The 18,853-nt window shown below is 30.9% G+C and overlaps 1 protein-coding gene across 1 annotated transcript in view; it reads right to left on the reverse strand.

The window, feature by feature from the left end:
* Nucleotides 1–1,528: 1,528 nt before the first annotated feature.
* LOC115877250 (oxysterol-binding protein 1) overlaps nt 1,529–18,853 on the reverse strand; it is a 109,400-nt gene continuing 92,075 nt past the window's right edge. The window contains exons 13-22 of the mRNA XM_030893400.1: nt 16,393–16,656; nt 16,078–16,174; nt 14,796–14,991; nt 13,891–14,030; nt 8,515–8,642; nt 8,154–8,274; nt 7,920–8,083; nt 5,515–5,717; nt 4,921–5,036; nt 1,529–2,231 (exon numbers count right to left, since the gene is read on the reverse strand). Coding sequence (XP_030749260.1) covers nt 2,089–2,231; nt 4,921–5,036; nt 5,515–5,717; nt 7,920–8,083; nt 8,154–8,274; nt 8,515–8,642; nt 13,891–14,030; nt 14,796–14,991; nt 16,078–16,174; nt 16,393–16,656 — 1,572 coding nt within the window. The 3' untranslated portion in view covers nt 1,529–2,088. The remainder of the gene's footprint in view (nt 2,232–4,920; nt 5,037–5,514; nt 5,718–7,919; nt 8,084–8,153; nt 8,275–8,514; nt 8,643–13,890; nt 14,031–14,795; nt 14,992–16,077; nt 16,175–16,392; nt 16,657–18,853) is intronic.

Raw genomic sequence — 18,853 nt, forward strand, 5'->3', positions numbered from 1 at the left:
GCAATTTCTATTTACATTTTTATTATTTTAATAATACAATCTCTATTTAACATTGACTAAAATACCATCTATACAAATGTAGGAAATGCATTTTGAATAAAATAACAGAAAAACTCCCTTTTACACAAAACTTTTTACCTGTTTGAGCCAAAACGACAGACGTCATTCAAAAAATGACAGGAAATACGATTTACCTATGAATTAAAACGTCAGACAAATGTCACTGTCAAATTTTTCATTGGACCGACTTTAGTCTGTCTAAAAGAAAGACACATTACATTTGCTGTCAATTAATGGATATGTCGTTTGTTTTTGTCACGTGGTTTGACTATAGTTCAAATGTTCCAGAATACCTTTTAAAACCATCAAACCGATAGCATAATCAAAACTACAAACACTCCCAATTATTTTTACCAAAAACTCTAAAAAAATAGTTCTCAAAATCATATCTATTAAAGCCCTTACAAGTTGATATAGATTCCGTAATACTTGTATAAAGTTTGTCCAACAAATCAGTTAAGATTTCGACAGTCATACAAAAAATGACAGTAAATACGGCTTTCCTGTGAACTAAAATGACAGAAGACTGTCACTATCACTATCATATATACTGTCGCTGTCGTTGGACTTACTTTCCTGGACTTAAAAATCTGGAAAAATTTCTTCCACTCCATACTAGGGAATTTTACGTTATTTTGCTAAAGGTTTTTTTGTATAGAACCCATAATATGCCTATCTAGAACTGTTTTTGAGATAAAAAAAAAACAAAAAAATTAAATTTCAATTTGCAACTACAGTATTAAAATACCTAAAATACCGTATGATCGAAAAAAAAGGCGTCCAGTTGTCTTGAAAATGACAATCGATGACATTCCCCATATAATTTTACATATACAGTATGTCCCCGGATTATCTTTGCAAGAGGATTTTTTTATTGACATTTAGAAGAAAATGCATTCTTCATAAGACGAAATTAAAGAAAACATGAAAATGTAGTTGAATTTTTTCCCCAAAGTTGAAAGTCCCAAAAATTAAAGATGTTTCTATGGTGATATATGGACACAATGGATCTGTAAGGTCGAAGTGATTAACCCCCCTCCCACTCATTCTAAATTCAAATGGTGATATAGTTTCGTTTTCATTTTTTGATAAATTGTCATTGATAAACTTTAATTAACGTCATATTTTTTGCTGTTTAAAAATGTTAAAGAAGCACAAAATTTATATAGTTCAATGCTACAGAAATGGCGATAATTATCGGAAAATGGGATACTTTGACATCAGCAACAATATGACGTTAATCAAAATTAATAATAACCATCTATCATAAAATGAAAACTACATGTAGAAGTAATGTAGTGTAACCATAGAAACGCCTTTTGATTTTTAGGACATAGCCATGGGTGACGCCATTTTTTTTCGATCATATTGTACTTGATATCAAATTATAATTTATAACATTGATGTTCAGTGCTACATACAACAAACTCAATGAAATATAATGGTATTTAAAAAAACTACAAAAAACTACCTTTTTAAGTTTTATTAACATCCTGTATCTCTAAAACCGTGCATTTCCGTACCCACGTTGTAAGTAACAATCAACTGTTGAAGACTAGATTATGTGGAAAAAAACACACACTTTTATATCCAATATACAATTTTTTCCATATATTAACAAGATTGTACATGATTGAAACTTAATAACTGTCAAAACGTAAAACTGTATAACTGTAAAACGATAAATTTAGACAACCCATACTTTTGATACGCTACTGCTTTTGAATTTTATTCAATCTGTGTCTAGTTAACATGCTTCAACAACAATAAAAAAACATATTATATATGGCCAGTTAAAGAAGCATCGAGATTGAAAATATGCTCTAATATGCGTTATGCTTAATCATAGTTATGCTTAGTTTTCATATAGCGCATATTTGAGGAATTTAAAATGGCAACGTTGCCCTAACAGGTAGTCACCAATAAATGTATTAATCCCTTGTAAAACAATTATATATAATTATTATGTGTTTTGTTTTCATCTAGAAAATACATATGTTTAAATATATAGTATATACAAAAAAAACTCTAGAATATGTCGGGACACTCTGACCAGTTTTGCTCCTCTTTACATTTCCAATAGTTGCCCTTGTAAATGTGTGTAATGACGTCACTTCCTGCCTCGGTTTTCTGTTCAAACCACAGCGGTTTATATGGTGTATATGGCCGCCCTGTAAAAAAAAAACATTTTTTTTAGTTAAATTCTTAAGCTTAATTCAGAACCTCGCAATTAGTGGTTTCAATTAGCATAGAAGTTGTTTTATTGTAATAATTTCAATGTATGCATTCAGAACGTCAAAATTAGTGGTAGTCTTTTTCAATTAGTAGGAAAAGTTCAAGCATACTATAGAGATAAGGATAGTTCGATTCCTATCTTCCTGCACTGTCAGTTTTTTTACGTCATCTACTGACCGAGTTGAAGTTGGCGCTAAAGATTTTAGACAGTGACAGTTATTTTTGCATTTGACGGACGAGCGCACAGTGCGTTGGAAGATAAATTTAGCGGGACAAAAGCGTTTGGTTAGAAATAAGCTTAAAAATTTTATTAGAAAGAATAAATAGTAAAACATTGCCAATTGATACAAAATGCATGAATATTCTTTTGTATTTCGATACATTTTATCAACCAAATTTGGTCGTTTTCTGCTCAGCAAGGCAGAGATCATACGAAAAACAAAATATTTACAAGTGCTTATACATTTTATTAGAAAGCCAAATTATGTTGAAGATTGCCAAAGGTATGTACTTTTCTACTGTACGTATATTATTTGTTAAAATCCTTTGTGCCTTTGTTCTGCAGATATCAAACTTTCACTTTTTTTTTCAAATATCGATATATTGAATGATGTAGATCTTTTGAGTTACCAATAGTTACCAACACAGGTAGTTAAGTCACAGGGAGTTCAAGCTTAACAGGTGAATGCCCAAAAGATTCATTTCAATCGGATAGTATAAAAACAAAACAACTCCATCAAAAGGCACTGAGTTTAAAAATTGTCTTAGATACTTACTATATATGAATTTACAATTACCGAGTGTTAAATTAAAATATCTATCTTAATTATTATTTTCGAAATAAAATATATTTTTTTAAAATAAATTATAGAGGGTGTCACAAGATTACAAATTAATTAAAAAAAACTGCTAAAGAGTTTTTTGATATCATCATTTTATGTATTTGGCAATAGTTTTCAATACGGTTTTTGTGTGTCATGTACGAATAATATCATAGTTTTATTATCTTGTATTTATTTATTAATAAATTAAGTTGTTAATAAATAAATAAATTTAACCATAGAGTTGCTATATATTAGACCATTTGCTACGTTCTTAGATTTTAAGTCCCAAACATTGCTCTTGAGATTTTGTCCCGCTAGAATAACCATCCGCCGCACTGTGGAGCGCTGGTCAGCGCGTGACGTAGCATTCCACGGCGACTACGACAGCGGCGATTTGACGCGATCGAACAGTCCTTTAGAATATATACAGTCCTTGGGAAAAGTTAACAAACTTTTGACTTTTCCACTAATTATACTTCAAAATTTACGAGGAATGTCATTTTGGCGTTTGATTATCATCCGTCAAGAGAAATTGTGATTAAAAATCAAAAGTTCATTGTTTTATAAGCTAAATATTAGGCTATGGATACAACTGACTACCGGAAGCTGTTGCTAGGATATTCTATTTATTTTTATTTTGTTTTTAGACACTGTGAATGATCGTAAACTAAAAAATATAACGTGTAATTGAAACCACTAATTTATTCCACTAATTACGAGGTTCTGAATGAAGCTTTAGATCTTAAAACTTCGTGGATAAGTAAATTTGCTTCATTTTTGTTGAGGACACGTCAGCGACATTCGACTATCTGGTTATCTTTGTCTTTCACACTGACTGACCAATTGTCTGTCTTTCTTTTGTGTATGTCATTTTTACGAAATAAATTAAAATTTTAAGAAAATAATGTTGTTATTCGGATATATCTCTTATAACATATATCTTTTTATATACAGGGTGAGTCTTAAATAGTGCAAATATTGTTAGGGCTGGTAGATCTCGATAAAAGAAACAGATTTTCTTTTTACCGTTTTTCAAATAAGTCCAAAATAACTAGTTATTTAAGTTTTAAAATTTTAAAAACAAATATTTTTTTGAAAAAATTTTGAGAGCCACTGGATTTTTTCTGTATTTGCATCCCTTTTATTGCTGTAATCATAGAATAAAGCCGTAACGATAGAGTAAAGCCGTAGCTATGATTCAGAGATTAAAAAATTATACCGTGGGAAAATTTGCGGTGAACAGGCAGTTCTAAAAAGTTTGCGAAAAAATACAGGAAAATTTAAAAGAAAATGCTCGATTTTCGACATATTTTTTTAGCAAAAAAACCTGATAGACGTGTTCCTGGGGTCGAAATATACCACCTATGAAAATATTTGCACTTATTTAAGACTCACTGCATATATATATATATATCAAATCACAGTTAAACCAAAAAATGAAATCGGTAAATTTCGTTTTTTCCCGGTAATATCGTCGGAAGCAATCGGATTTTTTTAGTTTTCGAAACATGACGTTGGTCCATCATTGCGCAACTTTTCTCTAATTTAATCATCTCTGTATCTGTTCTGGTTTACGATATATCTCTATTAATGTGCATTGTTATACGGGACACCGTGTATATTATAATTATTTTTACTATTAGTAATGTCCATCATTGCGCAACTTTTCTCTAATTTAATCATCTCTGTATCTGTTCTGGTTTACGAGATATCTCTATTGTGCATTGTTATATGGGACATCGTGTATATTATAATTATTATTAATTAATTATATTAAATATTATCTCGTATGTAATTTTACCTTCAGCAGCTGCAATTTCCGCGTCTGATTCCCTTTTTCTTCTGACAGCTCTCTGTTTTTCTTCAATTCGTAGTTTTTCCTTATTTGCTTCATCCCATATTCCATTTTCCATTAATCTACGACAGAAATAAATCTATGTTACTATATAAAATACCTACAACATTTAATAAGTGGGCATCCATTAATTACTTGAGGCTTTTTAGAGGATTTTTTTTTATTAAAAATACACCCCCCCCCCGGTGTCATATCGAGAGATTTGTCTTGACCACCTCAAAACCCTAATCTATAGATCATACCAAATTAGAGGTATGTATATGTGTAGTTCGTGAACGAACTAGTTCCAATGCACTATTCGGACCCCGGAATGAAAGGAACTAGTTCCTGGTTTCTCAAAGAACTAGTTCTTCAGGACCTATTCCGGGATCGAGATATCGATTATATCGATATCTGTGACCGATATATAATAATATGCGACGGCGACGGATCGGCCAGCGCGCGTAGCCCGATGCTAGGCAGGAGTGAGGAGTGAGACCTAGAGGAACTAAATACAATTTTGAAATAAAGATTTATTATTACCAATATTGAAGGTCTAACCTTTGATCTGGACGTAGTCTGGAATCTGTGGGAGCTACACGATCCTCTGGTTCGTTCAACTGGGCAGCTAGCAATGTAAAATTATACATTTTATCCGAATCTGGAGGCGGAGGTCTTCTCTGCCATGCGGTTATCGGCGTTCCGGTTTGGTAGACTGGATTATTGGCGCTGCCTGTATTTCCTGTCACTGGAGCTATTTCAACCTAGACAAGAGAAAAAAAACAGGAGTGATGAGTTTAACGCAGTGTTGCCAACTAAAAAAAACCACAAATCAGAACAAAAAACCTACCAAATCTCTAGAATTTCACAAAACTCTTTTTATTATGTAAAAAACAGAAAAACATAGTAAACAAAGTAAATTTAAAAAGTAAAAAAGCTAGGGGGCTGAAATTGAGAACGTGGATCCCTGATAACCTTGTATATGAATTTTTAAAGTAGCTCAACCTAAGACGTTTATGGATGTAAAGCACCAGATGGCGGGGCGTATTTCAGTCTTTTACTACAGAAAAATATTTTTGGTTACTCAACGTTCGGACTGTGCCAATTGGTTACTAATCGACCAGATACTTTTTGTCTATTAGATATGCTATAAAAGCTGGTAATTATACAATTCGACCATTGTAAATACCCGACAAATTCCGCAAGGCCGACGAGGCCGATGTTTTTCACTGATGAGAAAAAAAAATGTTTGTTTAGATAATTTTCGAGAAATTTTTATCTTTCTCAATGCACATTTTTAAAGTATTTTATATTCTTTGTCCGCTTGATCTATTATACTGGTTGCACGTATCGATGTTCTGTTTCTTCTAGTTTTAAGAAATGTTGTTATTTCTTTGTAGTTGTAGTGGTTGTCATGTAAAATTAGATTAATTTTTTTTAAGTTTAATTATAATGTTTAGTGTAGAATACCAGAAATACTTTAGTAGTAGTGTTTTTATAGTTTATTTTGTAGTTAAGTAGTAGGTTAAGGGATAATTTGGTTATTTTTTCTTTTTGTTTGATTAATTAGTAAGTTTGATAATTTTTTCAGTGTAGAATGCAAGAAGTAGTCGTGTAGTGTTTTTATAAGAGATTATATTCGTTTATTTTGTAGATGAGTAGTAGGTGAAGGTATTTGGGTATTTTTTCTTTTAATTGTAGTAATTCTATTAAGTATTGTGACAGATACACTATATCTTCCTTCAACTTCGTTGAAAAGTGCGTTATCATATAATTTTGATTTTCTGGTAGTAGAATATACGAAAAAAAATCTGTTCAAATTTATTTTAAATTAAATTAATCGAGTCTTATTAATCAAATTAATCTAGTCAAATAATAATAATAGCTTCTAAATACTATACCGGGTGAGTTTCCTACGATGTTCTCTATGAATTGCAGTTTTGTGGGGTCATAAATATGCGCCTTTCGGATTTTTCGGAGAAGTTCAAGGCTTATTAGATATTTCGAAAAAAAAAACAAATTTTGGCTATTTTAAAACTTGTCTCTAATTCCATTATAATCTACCCTATGATCGAATAAAAACGGCGTCAACGATGGCTATGAAATGAAGATCGCTGTCATTTTATATGTAAAATTATATGGGAAATATCATCGATCGTCATTTCATAGCCATCGCTGACGTCGCTTTTATTCGATCATACGGTATTTTAGACAAAAGTTTTCAGATAAAAGTTGTAGATAATCACATACCTAATGAGTTTGTGTTTTCTGTTTTTTTTTCTCTAAAGCCTGTCATTTTTGACATATGACACAAACAAATGTTTTTTTAAATGGAAACCATAGTTGGCCATGACTTCATAAAAAGCGCCATTTTTTAAGCTTTTCAGCGATATAGGTATAATATGTTTTTTTCGAAAAATTACATGTTATAGCCAATTCTTTTCATTCTTGGCTAATTTCCTTACCAATTAGTTGCCATCAAAAATGTAAAAAGTTTTATGTTTAAAAAAAAATATCGTAAAATTCGTAAAGCACTCAATTTAGAATAAAATAATCTAAGAATGAAATGATTCTTTTATAAACTTGCATTAAATCAAATTAAAATAGGTATGTAACTTTTTTTTTAAATATTAATTAACAGCCAATTAGCATTATCATAAATTATAAATAATGTACCAACATATCGAAATAATAATTTCTTTGTTAATACGGTTTAGAATTCTTAAAAGAACAGGCAAAAATAATCCACAATTTACAATAAAATAAAAGTTTCGTTTAAATTTCTTAATCAGCTGATCACTATTAAAGTTCGCAGAAACCCGGGGCTATATTATTACATTACTCTGAGGAAAATAACGAAAATAATCGATATTTTTGACTCCGCCCCGAAAGGTTCACGATTTGTCCTCCAGTTGGCAGCACATTTTGTCTAGTCGGTTGAGCAACTAAACAAGGCTGATACTTACTTGATCATCCCATGTACCATTAATAACCCATTTTACATTTCCGTTATCCATTACCACACCTTTCACTCTTCTCTGGGAATCCCTAGTGAAATACGAGTATGGGATATATTTCAACTGACAATTGATTCCTGCCGATGCACCTTTTCCAATAATTTCCATATCACCTAAAAGTCACAATAAAATAAATGTTACTTTTCAAACATACAAACTTTTTATGTTCAATATAAGATTTACCGTGTTGATCCACCCAAAGTTTTCCAACGATAATATTGTGAACCGTCGTGGTAACCTTTCTCCACGAATATTTGTTACCGCTTTTCAAAAATTCTACCTGGGCATTACCTAGAGGGATAATCTGCAATAGAATGTTAAATTAGATAAACATCTAAGTACAGGGTCCGGCAATAGTGCGTCGGTCATCTGTAGCTCCTAGAATAAAATGCAATTCCCAAGTTTTTTATTCTAGGAGCTACAGATTCTACACTATTGCCGGACCCTGTATATTTACCAACATTATTAAAATTAAATTGTGTGTATCTCTGTATTTGCTAATTATACTAATATGTACGTGTTAATTAATATGTGAATGACTAACTTGTAAATATTTTCCTCTGAATTTGGAGGTCATGGTAAATTCCTGCCAACAATGCCACTCTTCGCCTTCACAATACTGGGCTACGATTGGTGGGTGATGCGATACTTGTTCATTAAAACATTTCCAACCTGATAAATTATAAGTCAAACTTTATTTCAATACAGTTTGATAGAGAGTTATCCTGTGGTTTAAAAAGAATTTTCAGGAATTTCAATTATAAATTTGTTTATAACTCTAATAATAAATCACAATAACTATTAGATAACCATAAAAATAAAACACCTCCAGTGGAAAGGTCGGGTATTTATGAAATTTAATGTAAAGATTGTAATCAAAAACATGTTGGGCAACCTAAGGGCTCAAACACACTGACGACCTGGTCGCACCGGCCAGGCCGCACCTACCTCTAAAACCATTAAATCAAATGAGATAGCGCACACTAACGTCCTGGCCGTCCGTTGGTCGTTGCGACCAGAAGACTGCACGGAAATATGATTATTTTCTGCCGCTTGTTGCCGGTTTTCTTCCAAATTAATAATTTTCAGATGAAATCCCTCAAATTCAAGGCACAATATTTTATTTTCTATAAGATATAGTGTTTTAGTGTAGTTTTTTCACACGTGCAGAAAATCCAAAGAAATAGTATACAGACTGGATCAAAGGTAAACTTAAATCTAATCCCTTTTTTTTTATCAAGGGTCGATTCTAGTAAAAACTCAAAACATTTTTATATGATATACCTACTCTATTTATGGTTGGTATGATACCAGTAATAACAGGTAAACTCAAAGGTATAATAATACCTCTGAGTTTCGATGTTAAAAAATAAAAAAAAATATATTTAAAGTTTTTCTACAACCACTTGTTTTTTTTATTAAATTATTTTTTTTTAGTTGTATTGTAGTCATGTACAAGGAGGACAACTGTATTTTAAATATTATATTTAATTTAACGTTTTTCAAACAGGGTTCATTAGACTATATTTCTACTAGGTACACTATTTTGAAAAAAAATTAAGAAAGTAACTTAAACATTCATAAAAATAGAAGTAATTGCTGTTGTAGATTCTTCGTTATATTGTAAACATTGAAATAACTGGAAGCTAAACTTTCTACCTGCTTATATTTAGAACCAGTTTTTTACGATGGCACTAATATGTTTACTTCTAAAGCCGATAAGGGCGCCATATCAGTAGAAAAAAGAAACAGAATATCTCCCTTTTTGTCGGTCGCGCGTACACAATGCTTTTTGTTTGTTGTGAATAGCAACTTCGCTTTTTAGTTAACTCGGATATTTTAACATTTCTGAAACAATATTTTCTAATTGGTAAAATGTAAAAAATCGTTAGATCTGACAACTCTGTTGACACTGGTCGTTCATCTGGCCGCAGCTAAAAACGCAATGCATCCGGCCAGCCGACGGCCAGGTCGTTGCGACCTGGTCGTCAGTGAGTTTGAGCCCTAAAAGATCAATTTTAACAAGATTTAAAGAATATATACAGGGTGGCGCACCTCATTCGCCTCGGTTGATTATACGAAAACGGAAAAATGTAGAGACAAAATATTTTATGGGTATATGTGGGGAGGTAATGTGCACAATTTAAAATTATTTTGAAATGTACAGGGTGTTTCAGAACTAACATCCATTCTTGGGCCCAAAAAAAGGTATTTATTATAAGGGTTAAATATGTTTAAAATCTTTGGTTTTTGAGATATTGAAAGATATTTAAATTTGCATACTACAATAGAACAGATTATTAACACCCTGTACATTACTTTTCAGAATTAGTTCTTGTGCTGAATTTAAAGGTAGAGAAATAAACTTTACAGAAAAATGTTATTCCTTCCTTAAATGTATACAGGGGTATCAAAAATTGCTGGTCTATTTTAAACATTTATTTTACATAAAAACTTCGTTATTTCAAATGCAACACTATGTATTTTTTTTTAAATAAGTCGAAGCAGATTTAAATGCTCTTTCAAACTATATTAGGGTTTTCTAAACCTATCTGGCTCAGATTTTGAATAAAAAGCAATTTTTCAATAAAATTGTAATCAAAATGGCTATTGGTGTCATGGCAAGTTTCTACTGACATGACGATTAGTAGCTATTTTCAAAATCGAAATTAGTTTATGGACTTATTTAAATTTATACCAGTTTACTTTTATTTACCTACAATAGTTTAATAAATAATATTTATTAAATATGTGTTTATTATTCTATCAAGAAAAACGAAGAAGTAGTCTTTGAATTATTTTACGATGACTTGTAGATACTTGTAGAGCCAATTACGGCAAATTCATTTTCTTCACTTTCAACGACAGGTTTCTGCCTAATAGGTTTTTTATAAATCACACTACCAGGCGAAATAGGACAAGAAGTTTTTCGAAGAAACTCTTATCAGGAAGATTCCTATTTTGATATCTTTGAGCATAAGCCCTTGAGGCCAAGAAGCAATTTCCTCACAAAATAATATCACTAGTAACATATCTATTCGTTCCGCCAGCAGATACTGCTTTATTTTTCTTGATAAAATAATGAATACTTACATATTAAACTATTGTAGGTAAATTTAAGTAAACTGTTATAAATTATAAATAATAATGTCGATAAACTAATGTCAACTTTGAAAATAGTTACTAACTGTCACTAGAAAATTGCCATGGCGACACCAGCCATCTTGATTAAAATTTTATTTAAAAATCGATTTTTATTGGTTTGACGGAACGATGAACGACCAACGGACGCCGATGCGTATGAACTCGCCTTTGGATTTTTGACGCTTGTCAAAGTCTTGCCAAATTAAAGGTTATAATTTTGTGTCAACTTTTGTCAAATACCCTGCGTTTTGGAAGATGATGCATTTTGATTCGTGTTATTACGTGTGTTTTGTGTCTTTTGAAGTCAAGTGGAGGAAAAATCGAGTGAAAATTAACTGTAGACCCAGAGCACAGTTTATGGTTAATACTCGCTGCCCAGGCAGAAAGTCTTATACACCAAGAAAGTTACCATCGATAAAGTTTGTATACCATCTCGTCGCAGGTAAGTGCATCTCGTATATGGTAGAAGGATCATACTAAAAACTCTTAAAAACTGGAGTAGCTGTAAAATATCGACATCACACGATAGGTAAATAATGGATTTTAGTACTGCAGAAAAATAATGTCAAAAGGTACTGGTTTAAAAATTAAAATTAAAGTTAATTAATCAACCTTTAAGGTATAAAATTTGGCAAATGTTATTATTAATAAAATAGTTTGTTTTATTTATGTTGTTTTATTTATTCCTGTCGAATATTACAAATTTGTATATGTACATAAGTTATATTGATAAATATAATCATAAATGCGGGAAGTTTCATGAAGCTTGAAAGTAAGAAATAGTTCTTTTTTATATTTTTTGGTATGTGGTGTCTTGTTCTTGTTTGTTTTGTATTAACACACCGTTTTTTTTGTTAAATAAAATAATTCGATTACATTTTTTCAATTTTATACAGTTTTTTCACAATATTTTGAAGTAATCACTTGTCTTGTCAGTCAAATTTTGAATATATTAATTTCCTGCTATGTGTTCCAGTTGTACCAACTTATTTCTTTGTAAAATAAAATAAACTACTTTGAAAATAAAATGACAGACACATCTATCACTGTCACGGATCTTCTCGTTGGACAGACTATAGATTGAAATAGAATTTGAATCTGCTTCGATTTATTTAAAAAAATACAGGGTGTTACATTTGAAATAACAAAGTTTTTATATAAAATATATCCTTAAAATAGATCAGCAACTTTTGATCGCCCTGTATAAATTTAAGGAGCCAAGACCATTTTTCAGTAAAGTTTCTTTCTCTACCTTTAAACTCAGCATAAGAATTAATTCTGAAAAGTAATGTACAGGGTGTTAATAGTCTATTCTATAGTAGTGCAAATTTAAATATCTTTAAATATCTCAAAAACGATTTTCAAAAGATTTTAAACATATTTAACCCTTATAATAAATGCCTTTTTTTGGGCCCAAGAATCCAAAAATGAAATAAAATACCGGGTGTTCCATAAGAAAAAATATAACTTTGGTATGGATCTTAGTTCTGAAACACTCTGTATATTTCAAAATAATTTTAAATTGTGCGCATTGTCTCCCCACATATACCCCTAAAATATTTTATGTCTATCTTTCCGTTTTCGCCGCCCTGTAAACTTGGTGCATTTTCCGCCGGTGCTGCCACCATCGGAGAATATCGTAAACAACTAGTATATACAACTACACGGGTTTAAATAGCGAGTATACGAAAAATTTATTATTTAATTATTATTCTAAAAGTGTTAGGAAGTGTAATTTGTGAAAATTCCAAAAATAAAAAAAGTAAATATTTTAATATCTTCAGAAGGTCTAACTTGAATTATAATTTATTATTCCAGCTAAAAAAAACTTTTTAGATGAGTTCAACTACAGTAGCGAGCATAGTTTTAATCACCGGTTTTGCTAGTCAGGCATAATTGGGGCTATTTCGGCTATAACGAAATTTTTTAAAGGTACATAATTAGAATTTTAGAAGATGTGCATAAAATAATTAATCACACATAAACATGGCAATTAAAAAAAGTATACCATTAATATTGCAAATTATATTTTATCCTCTCATAGTATATGTCTATTTAATTGTTTTTATTATGTAACGAGCACTTTATTTACTCACTTGTTTTGTCAAACTTCTTGACTTCATTTTTGCTTTTGATCAAATCAGTGTGAGAAACTATGAAGCTATAAATGTTGTTTCGGGAGAGTTGAATATCCAGGAAAGTTGAGTTATTGAATGTTACTGCACCCAACAACTCCCTAATTACGCTCTCCTTTAGGCGTTAAAATTTTTTTGCTAGTTTTATTAACATTTGAAATTATCACAACACAACGTGACGCCTTTTTCACTTATTTTTTACTACCCGAAACAGTGTTACATCACACAAACCTCGTACCAGAGTGTTTTATAGTCTCAATAACTGCACTAGCAAAAAACTACAATACTTAAACATTATGACAAAGCCACGACTCAATATTATTTTAATGCAATCAACATGAACTGTAACCAGGATGGCGTGAAATATATAGCAAAAATTTCTGATTTAGACTACCATATACATTTTTTTGAAATCAACTGAAACGCGCCAAGCTTATAGTTCCAAAACGTTGAGTTCTAGCAGATATTTCGCTACTACTACTGAAAAATCCATTAATAAACGTTCATTTCAATCAAAATAATAATTAGCCCTTCAACACTTTTTTCTAAACGACCCCTCTAATTTGATTAGCCCCCCAACTCTAATCTACCAAATTATGTTTTTTTACAAATAATAATAACAATTTTGTTATAAACATTACCTAGATCATCCGTCCTATCACACTCATACGTTTCTCCTAACAAAGGGTTAAATGGTTTGCCTGTCCTGCTAGCCGTAGTTGAATAGGAAGATATAGTAAAAGCCGCTACGTAAGCCAGTTGCTCACAAGGATCGGAACATCTACAAAAAATTAATAAACTCAGTTTTAAAGTAATATACCAGGCGTTTCAAAGTTGACTCTCACGACTGGGATCTAGGAAACTGTACGAAATACAGGGTGGCTTAAATTAGGTAAGTAATTGCAATTATACATAACATTTTACCAACACAATAAAGTTTTTTTTTAAAGTTTTTAATTTTGGAGTTACAAAAATGAAATATACAAAAAATGAGGTTAAAAAAAGTAATCAAACCAATTTAAAAAAAGAACTAAATTTAGATAAAAAACTAAGCTGTGAACGTATGTGTTAGATCAAATAGTAGACAAGGTCAACAAAAAAGTTTATTGTGTGCCTTACAACCACATAACCAGCGTTCACTTTTATAAACATTTTCACTAAAATAACGAATACACGATTTTAATTTAGTATTAATATTCAAAATATGCTTTGGAGGTTCTTCTTCAGTAGTTTTCAATTTTTCTGAATACACCAGAGGACTGAAGGATGATAATAAAGCTAAAAAAGTCTCTTTGAGAATGTGTTTATAGATTTTTTCGAACTAACATAAACAGATAAAAAATAAAAAACCCAACCAGAAATTTCAGTTTTTCAGCCATATTTCCGGAAATGGCAAAGATAAGTCCGATTACTAAACAAATGATCATTGGGCTCAGTGATAGACAACTTTGCCCTAATTTAAACCACCCTGTATTTCTAACCATTTGATAGACTCCCGTGACGAGTGCCGAATTTTAAACACCCTGTATTTAAAAAAAATACATACTTTGCAGCTTGATCTAGTATACTAGCATATTCGTAATCCTCTGTCAATCTCTGCAACATACTCAAAGGTTCGTTGAAATTGACAGGCATAGGTATTTTTGACAGATCTTTTCCAATACAATTTTTCATAATTGACCACAGGTTTAAGGGGTAATTGGGTTTATCAGGAACCCTGGTTCTTCTTTTTCGCCTACTGGCTAAAAATTTGATAATAATTTGTAATAATTAAAATTAGGATTTTCTTAAAAATGTCATATAATTTAAAGTCCAATATTTTTTGTTCTAGTGGACCGATTTAAGTAAATTTTGAAGCAATTTGAAGCTAAACTATTTGACTTTTTAGCCTAATTTATAAATTAAAAATAAAGGTGTCCATGTGTCTGTTATACAAGAGAAAACAAAATGTTGCTATTTTGGCGAAAGTTTGAAACACCCTGTAGAATGATTTAACAAAGCAAGGAATATAAAACCCGCTTTAGCACCAAGGTCTATCTTTTCTCGATAGTTTGTTTTTTGATTCATCTCGATAGCTTTATTTTTGTTGGAGATATTCACTTTTGAAGAAGATGGTAACAATTTACAACAATTTTAGCGTTAAAGGCATTCCTTTGTTTTTGGTCCTAATCACCACACCTATGAAATAGAGTTTATTGTTTTTCTAATGTCACTGTCATTGAAAAGTTAAATTATTGTTTGTTGGTATTTATTCTTGCACAGAGAGGCTTTAAGTCCAGAAGTTCATCTTTAACATGTTCAATTAAAGCAACAATAGCGGCCACAACTTCTGGATGTATAACCATCTCTGGTAGAGTGATAAACTGTCAACAAACAAGAATAGTATGACTTTTTAATGACAGTGACATTACAAAAACAATAAATGCTGTTTCATAGGTGTATTGATCAGCAACAAAAGCAAAGGCAAATTTCTAATGCTAAAATTGTTGTAAACTGTTACTGTCTTGTTCAAAAGCGAATATCTCCCACAAAAATAAAGCTATCGAGATAAATACAAAAAAACAAAATATTGAGAAAAGATCCGCCTTCATTATAAAGTGGTTGTTAATTTACTTTGTTAAAACTAGTCCACAATGTGTTTCAAACTTTCACTCAAACTATTTTGTTTTTCCTTGTATAATTGACGCAATAAATCGACACAGTCAAATAATTTAGCTATAAATTGCTTCAAAAATTATCAAAATCAGTCAAAGAGAACAAAATATATTGAATTTTAAAGCACGCACATAAAAATTCTAAATTTTAATTATTTTTAATAACTGTAGTACCTTTGGTAACTTCATTAGAAGCCACTGTTGTATCAGTTTTATTTGCATCACTATTTACTACATTAGTAGGATGTTTACCACCTGTAACTACAACAACCTGAAAAAAATATTAGAAATTACCATAAAATATAACATTTTATGTTATTCTTATAACATAGAATGTGTATTTCGTAGGAAAACAATAAATATACTAGAAACAAACTCAGTATATTGAGTAAAAAACATAACATAGAATATGTATCTTGAAAGCAACAACTGAAAATATGCAAAACAAACACGTAATATTGTCTAAAAAAATTATTAGTCAGTACCTACCTGTTTAGTTTCTTGGGTCTCTTCGGCTTCACTTGAACTATCCGAGCTGTTCCTTCTCACGCCTGTCCTGGTTCTTATATCGAGAGTAAAATGATCATTTGCATCGGAATTTTGTCCCCCGCCGTCCGCTACAGCATCGAAGAATTCGTTTTCGTCCTCTTCTTCATTTTCACTTGCACTAACTGTAGATTTAAAGAAAACTATTATTAGTTTTAATTTGGAAAATAACCGGGCAAAAAAACTAAAAATTTTGACGTCTAAATACTACGAAATCGATAAAAAAGGTTATATTCTGCCTAAAAATTAATGATTAATTACGTATTTAAAAAATATGAACAAGCACATACACAGCCCACTAACCTTTTAATAAATTTTAAGGTTAGGACAGGTAAATAATGATTCTACTTTTATTATTAAGTTTTGTGAGATTTCGCGATTTATTCCGCCTGTTTCTCATGGCACTGCACATTAAATATAGTTTTATGTATGATTAAAAACGTAATTATTAACAATAAGCTCCTTATTTAGGTAAAAATACGACATTCAAGGACACTCAATTGTCGAACGATATCAGCTGACTGGAGCAAAAACAGAAGAAAGGGAAATTGGACGCTATAATCTGTATCTTTTCGATCTGTTATAGAATAATTACGTATAAAAACTGAATTATTTAATTTCGTTTCTTAAAATACACCCGAAAATCACAATCAAAGAGAAAAAGAACACATCCACAGAACACATCGCACATAATCAAACCGAACGAATCTGATGAAATCTGATTGGTTTATTTAGTTACGAGTTTTACGCGCGCAAATTTGAACAGTGTCACGTTAAAAATAAATACTAAATATACAGGGTGGTCCGAATTGTATCGGGAAACTTCGGCAGCATATTAAGCTGATAAAAATAAGTAAAAAAGTTCGTATAAACTTATGCCCTGAAATACCTCGTGTGTTAACAGGGTGTAGAAGTTTAATTTAGATTTCGTTTTTTTTCAAATAATTTCTGAAATGTAGTCGATATTTGGATGAAAGTTGGCGTCTGCGTGTTTTTTGACGTGATTTCTATGTCAATATGACTCGTATTTGTATGGGGCAGCACCTACATGTTTTTTAACAAAGTTTTTTTAACTGTTTTGAAGTGTAATAACTTTTTGTCCGTACCTATACAGAGTGACAAAATATACATTTTCGACATTTTTTACGTAAAAAATGTATCTTGATAAAAATCGCTAAGAGCAACAAAACATCCCCCTTTAGAACTTTTTATTTAATGGCCATAAACGGGAGTAAAAGACCAACCGCCCGAACAAACACTAGAGGCGCCACCGGTCATCAAATGGTGTAAAAATTGCGAAAATTTAATCATCTAATTTTGACACAAGGGGTCGCGCTTAACTTTTTAAATTTTAATTCAGTTTTCATTGTTTTCAAACTACATTATTCGGCTTTGTTGTATTTTATGAATGTATAAATGTTTTCTTAGTACAAAGTTGCCATTATATTCATTTAAATTATATTACATACATATTTAAAATTAAAATATTATGACATATATGTCAGTTGCCGTCTAAAATGTCATCTTGATAACAAAAAGTTAGTTATTGTCAGAAATAGTTAAAATCATGTTAAAATATGAAAATTCGCAAGTTATAATTAAATAATTTATATTATTTCAAGAACAAAAACATATTGGTACAGCGTAATGTTGATATGCAGGTACAAAATAAAAAGTGCTGTTATATTTTTCAGTTTTCGTTGTCAGCCGCGGAAGTTTCAGTGATTTCGTGAAGTAGAAATATTGCGTTTGGATTGCAAAACTAAAAGTGGAAGTTTTATTGCAATGTAAGTATGCGTTTGTCTATTTTATATTTTACTTTCTTTATACTTACATAGAATTTTTATAATTCGTTTTATTTAAAAAATGTTAGAAAACGAACCTGTAATCCTGTAATTGACATAATTGATATGTAATATATTCCATTTAAATATAATATATTACTTTACAATTAAAAAAAGTAAATTTAAAAAATATATTAAAAATATATACCTACAGGCATCCTACAGGCAATAATTGAAAATTTTAGTATGCGAACAAACACGAGAGGCGCTTTATTATTTACTTTTATCTTTGAATAAGAAGACTAAGGAAGGAGCATAATGCTATCCATGTATTCATGCATGGTGGGCGGAAAAAGCACTCTAGGTGGGGATCCTTGATAAAGTTCTGTTTGACGATTCATTTTGACACATTTGAATTTGATTCCAAATTTTGTGGATTTGTCAGCTTTACGGAGCTTATTTTATGTTATTATTATTTATTCACTACTGATAGTTGTATAAAGGTAAATCTAGATGGAAATTGTGGCAGACTTTAAATTAACAGTGACACTATCGCGATTTCTCGAAAAAGACTATACAATAGTTGCCGGTTAACATGCAACTGAACGAGCCATACTGAG

This window comes from Sitophilus oryzae, unplaced genomic scaffold (genome assembly GCF_002938485.1).
Source record: "Sitophilus oryzae breed Bouriz unplaced genomic scaffold, Soryzae_2.0 scaffold_1442_pilon_pilon, whole genome shotgun sequence".
In the NCBI taxonomy this organism is placed as follows: domain Eukaryota; kingdom Metazoa; phylum Arthropoda; class Insecta; order Coleoptera; family Curculionidae; genus Sitophilus; species Sitophilus oryzae.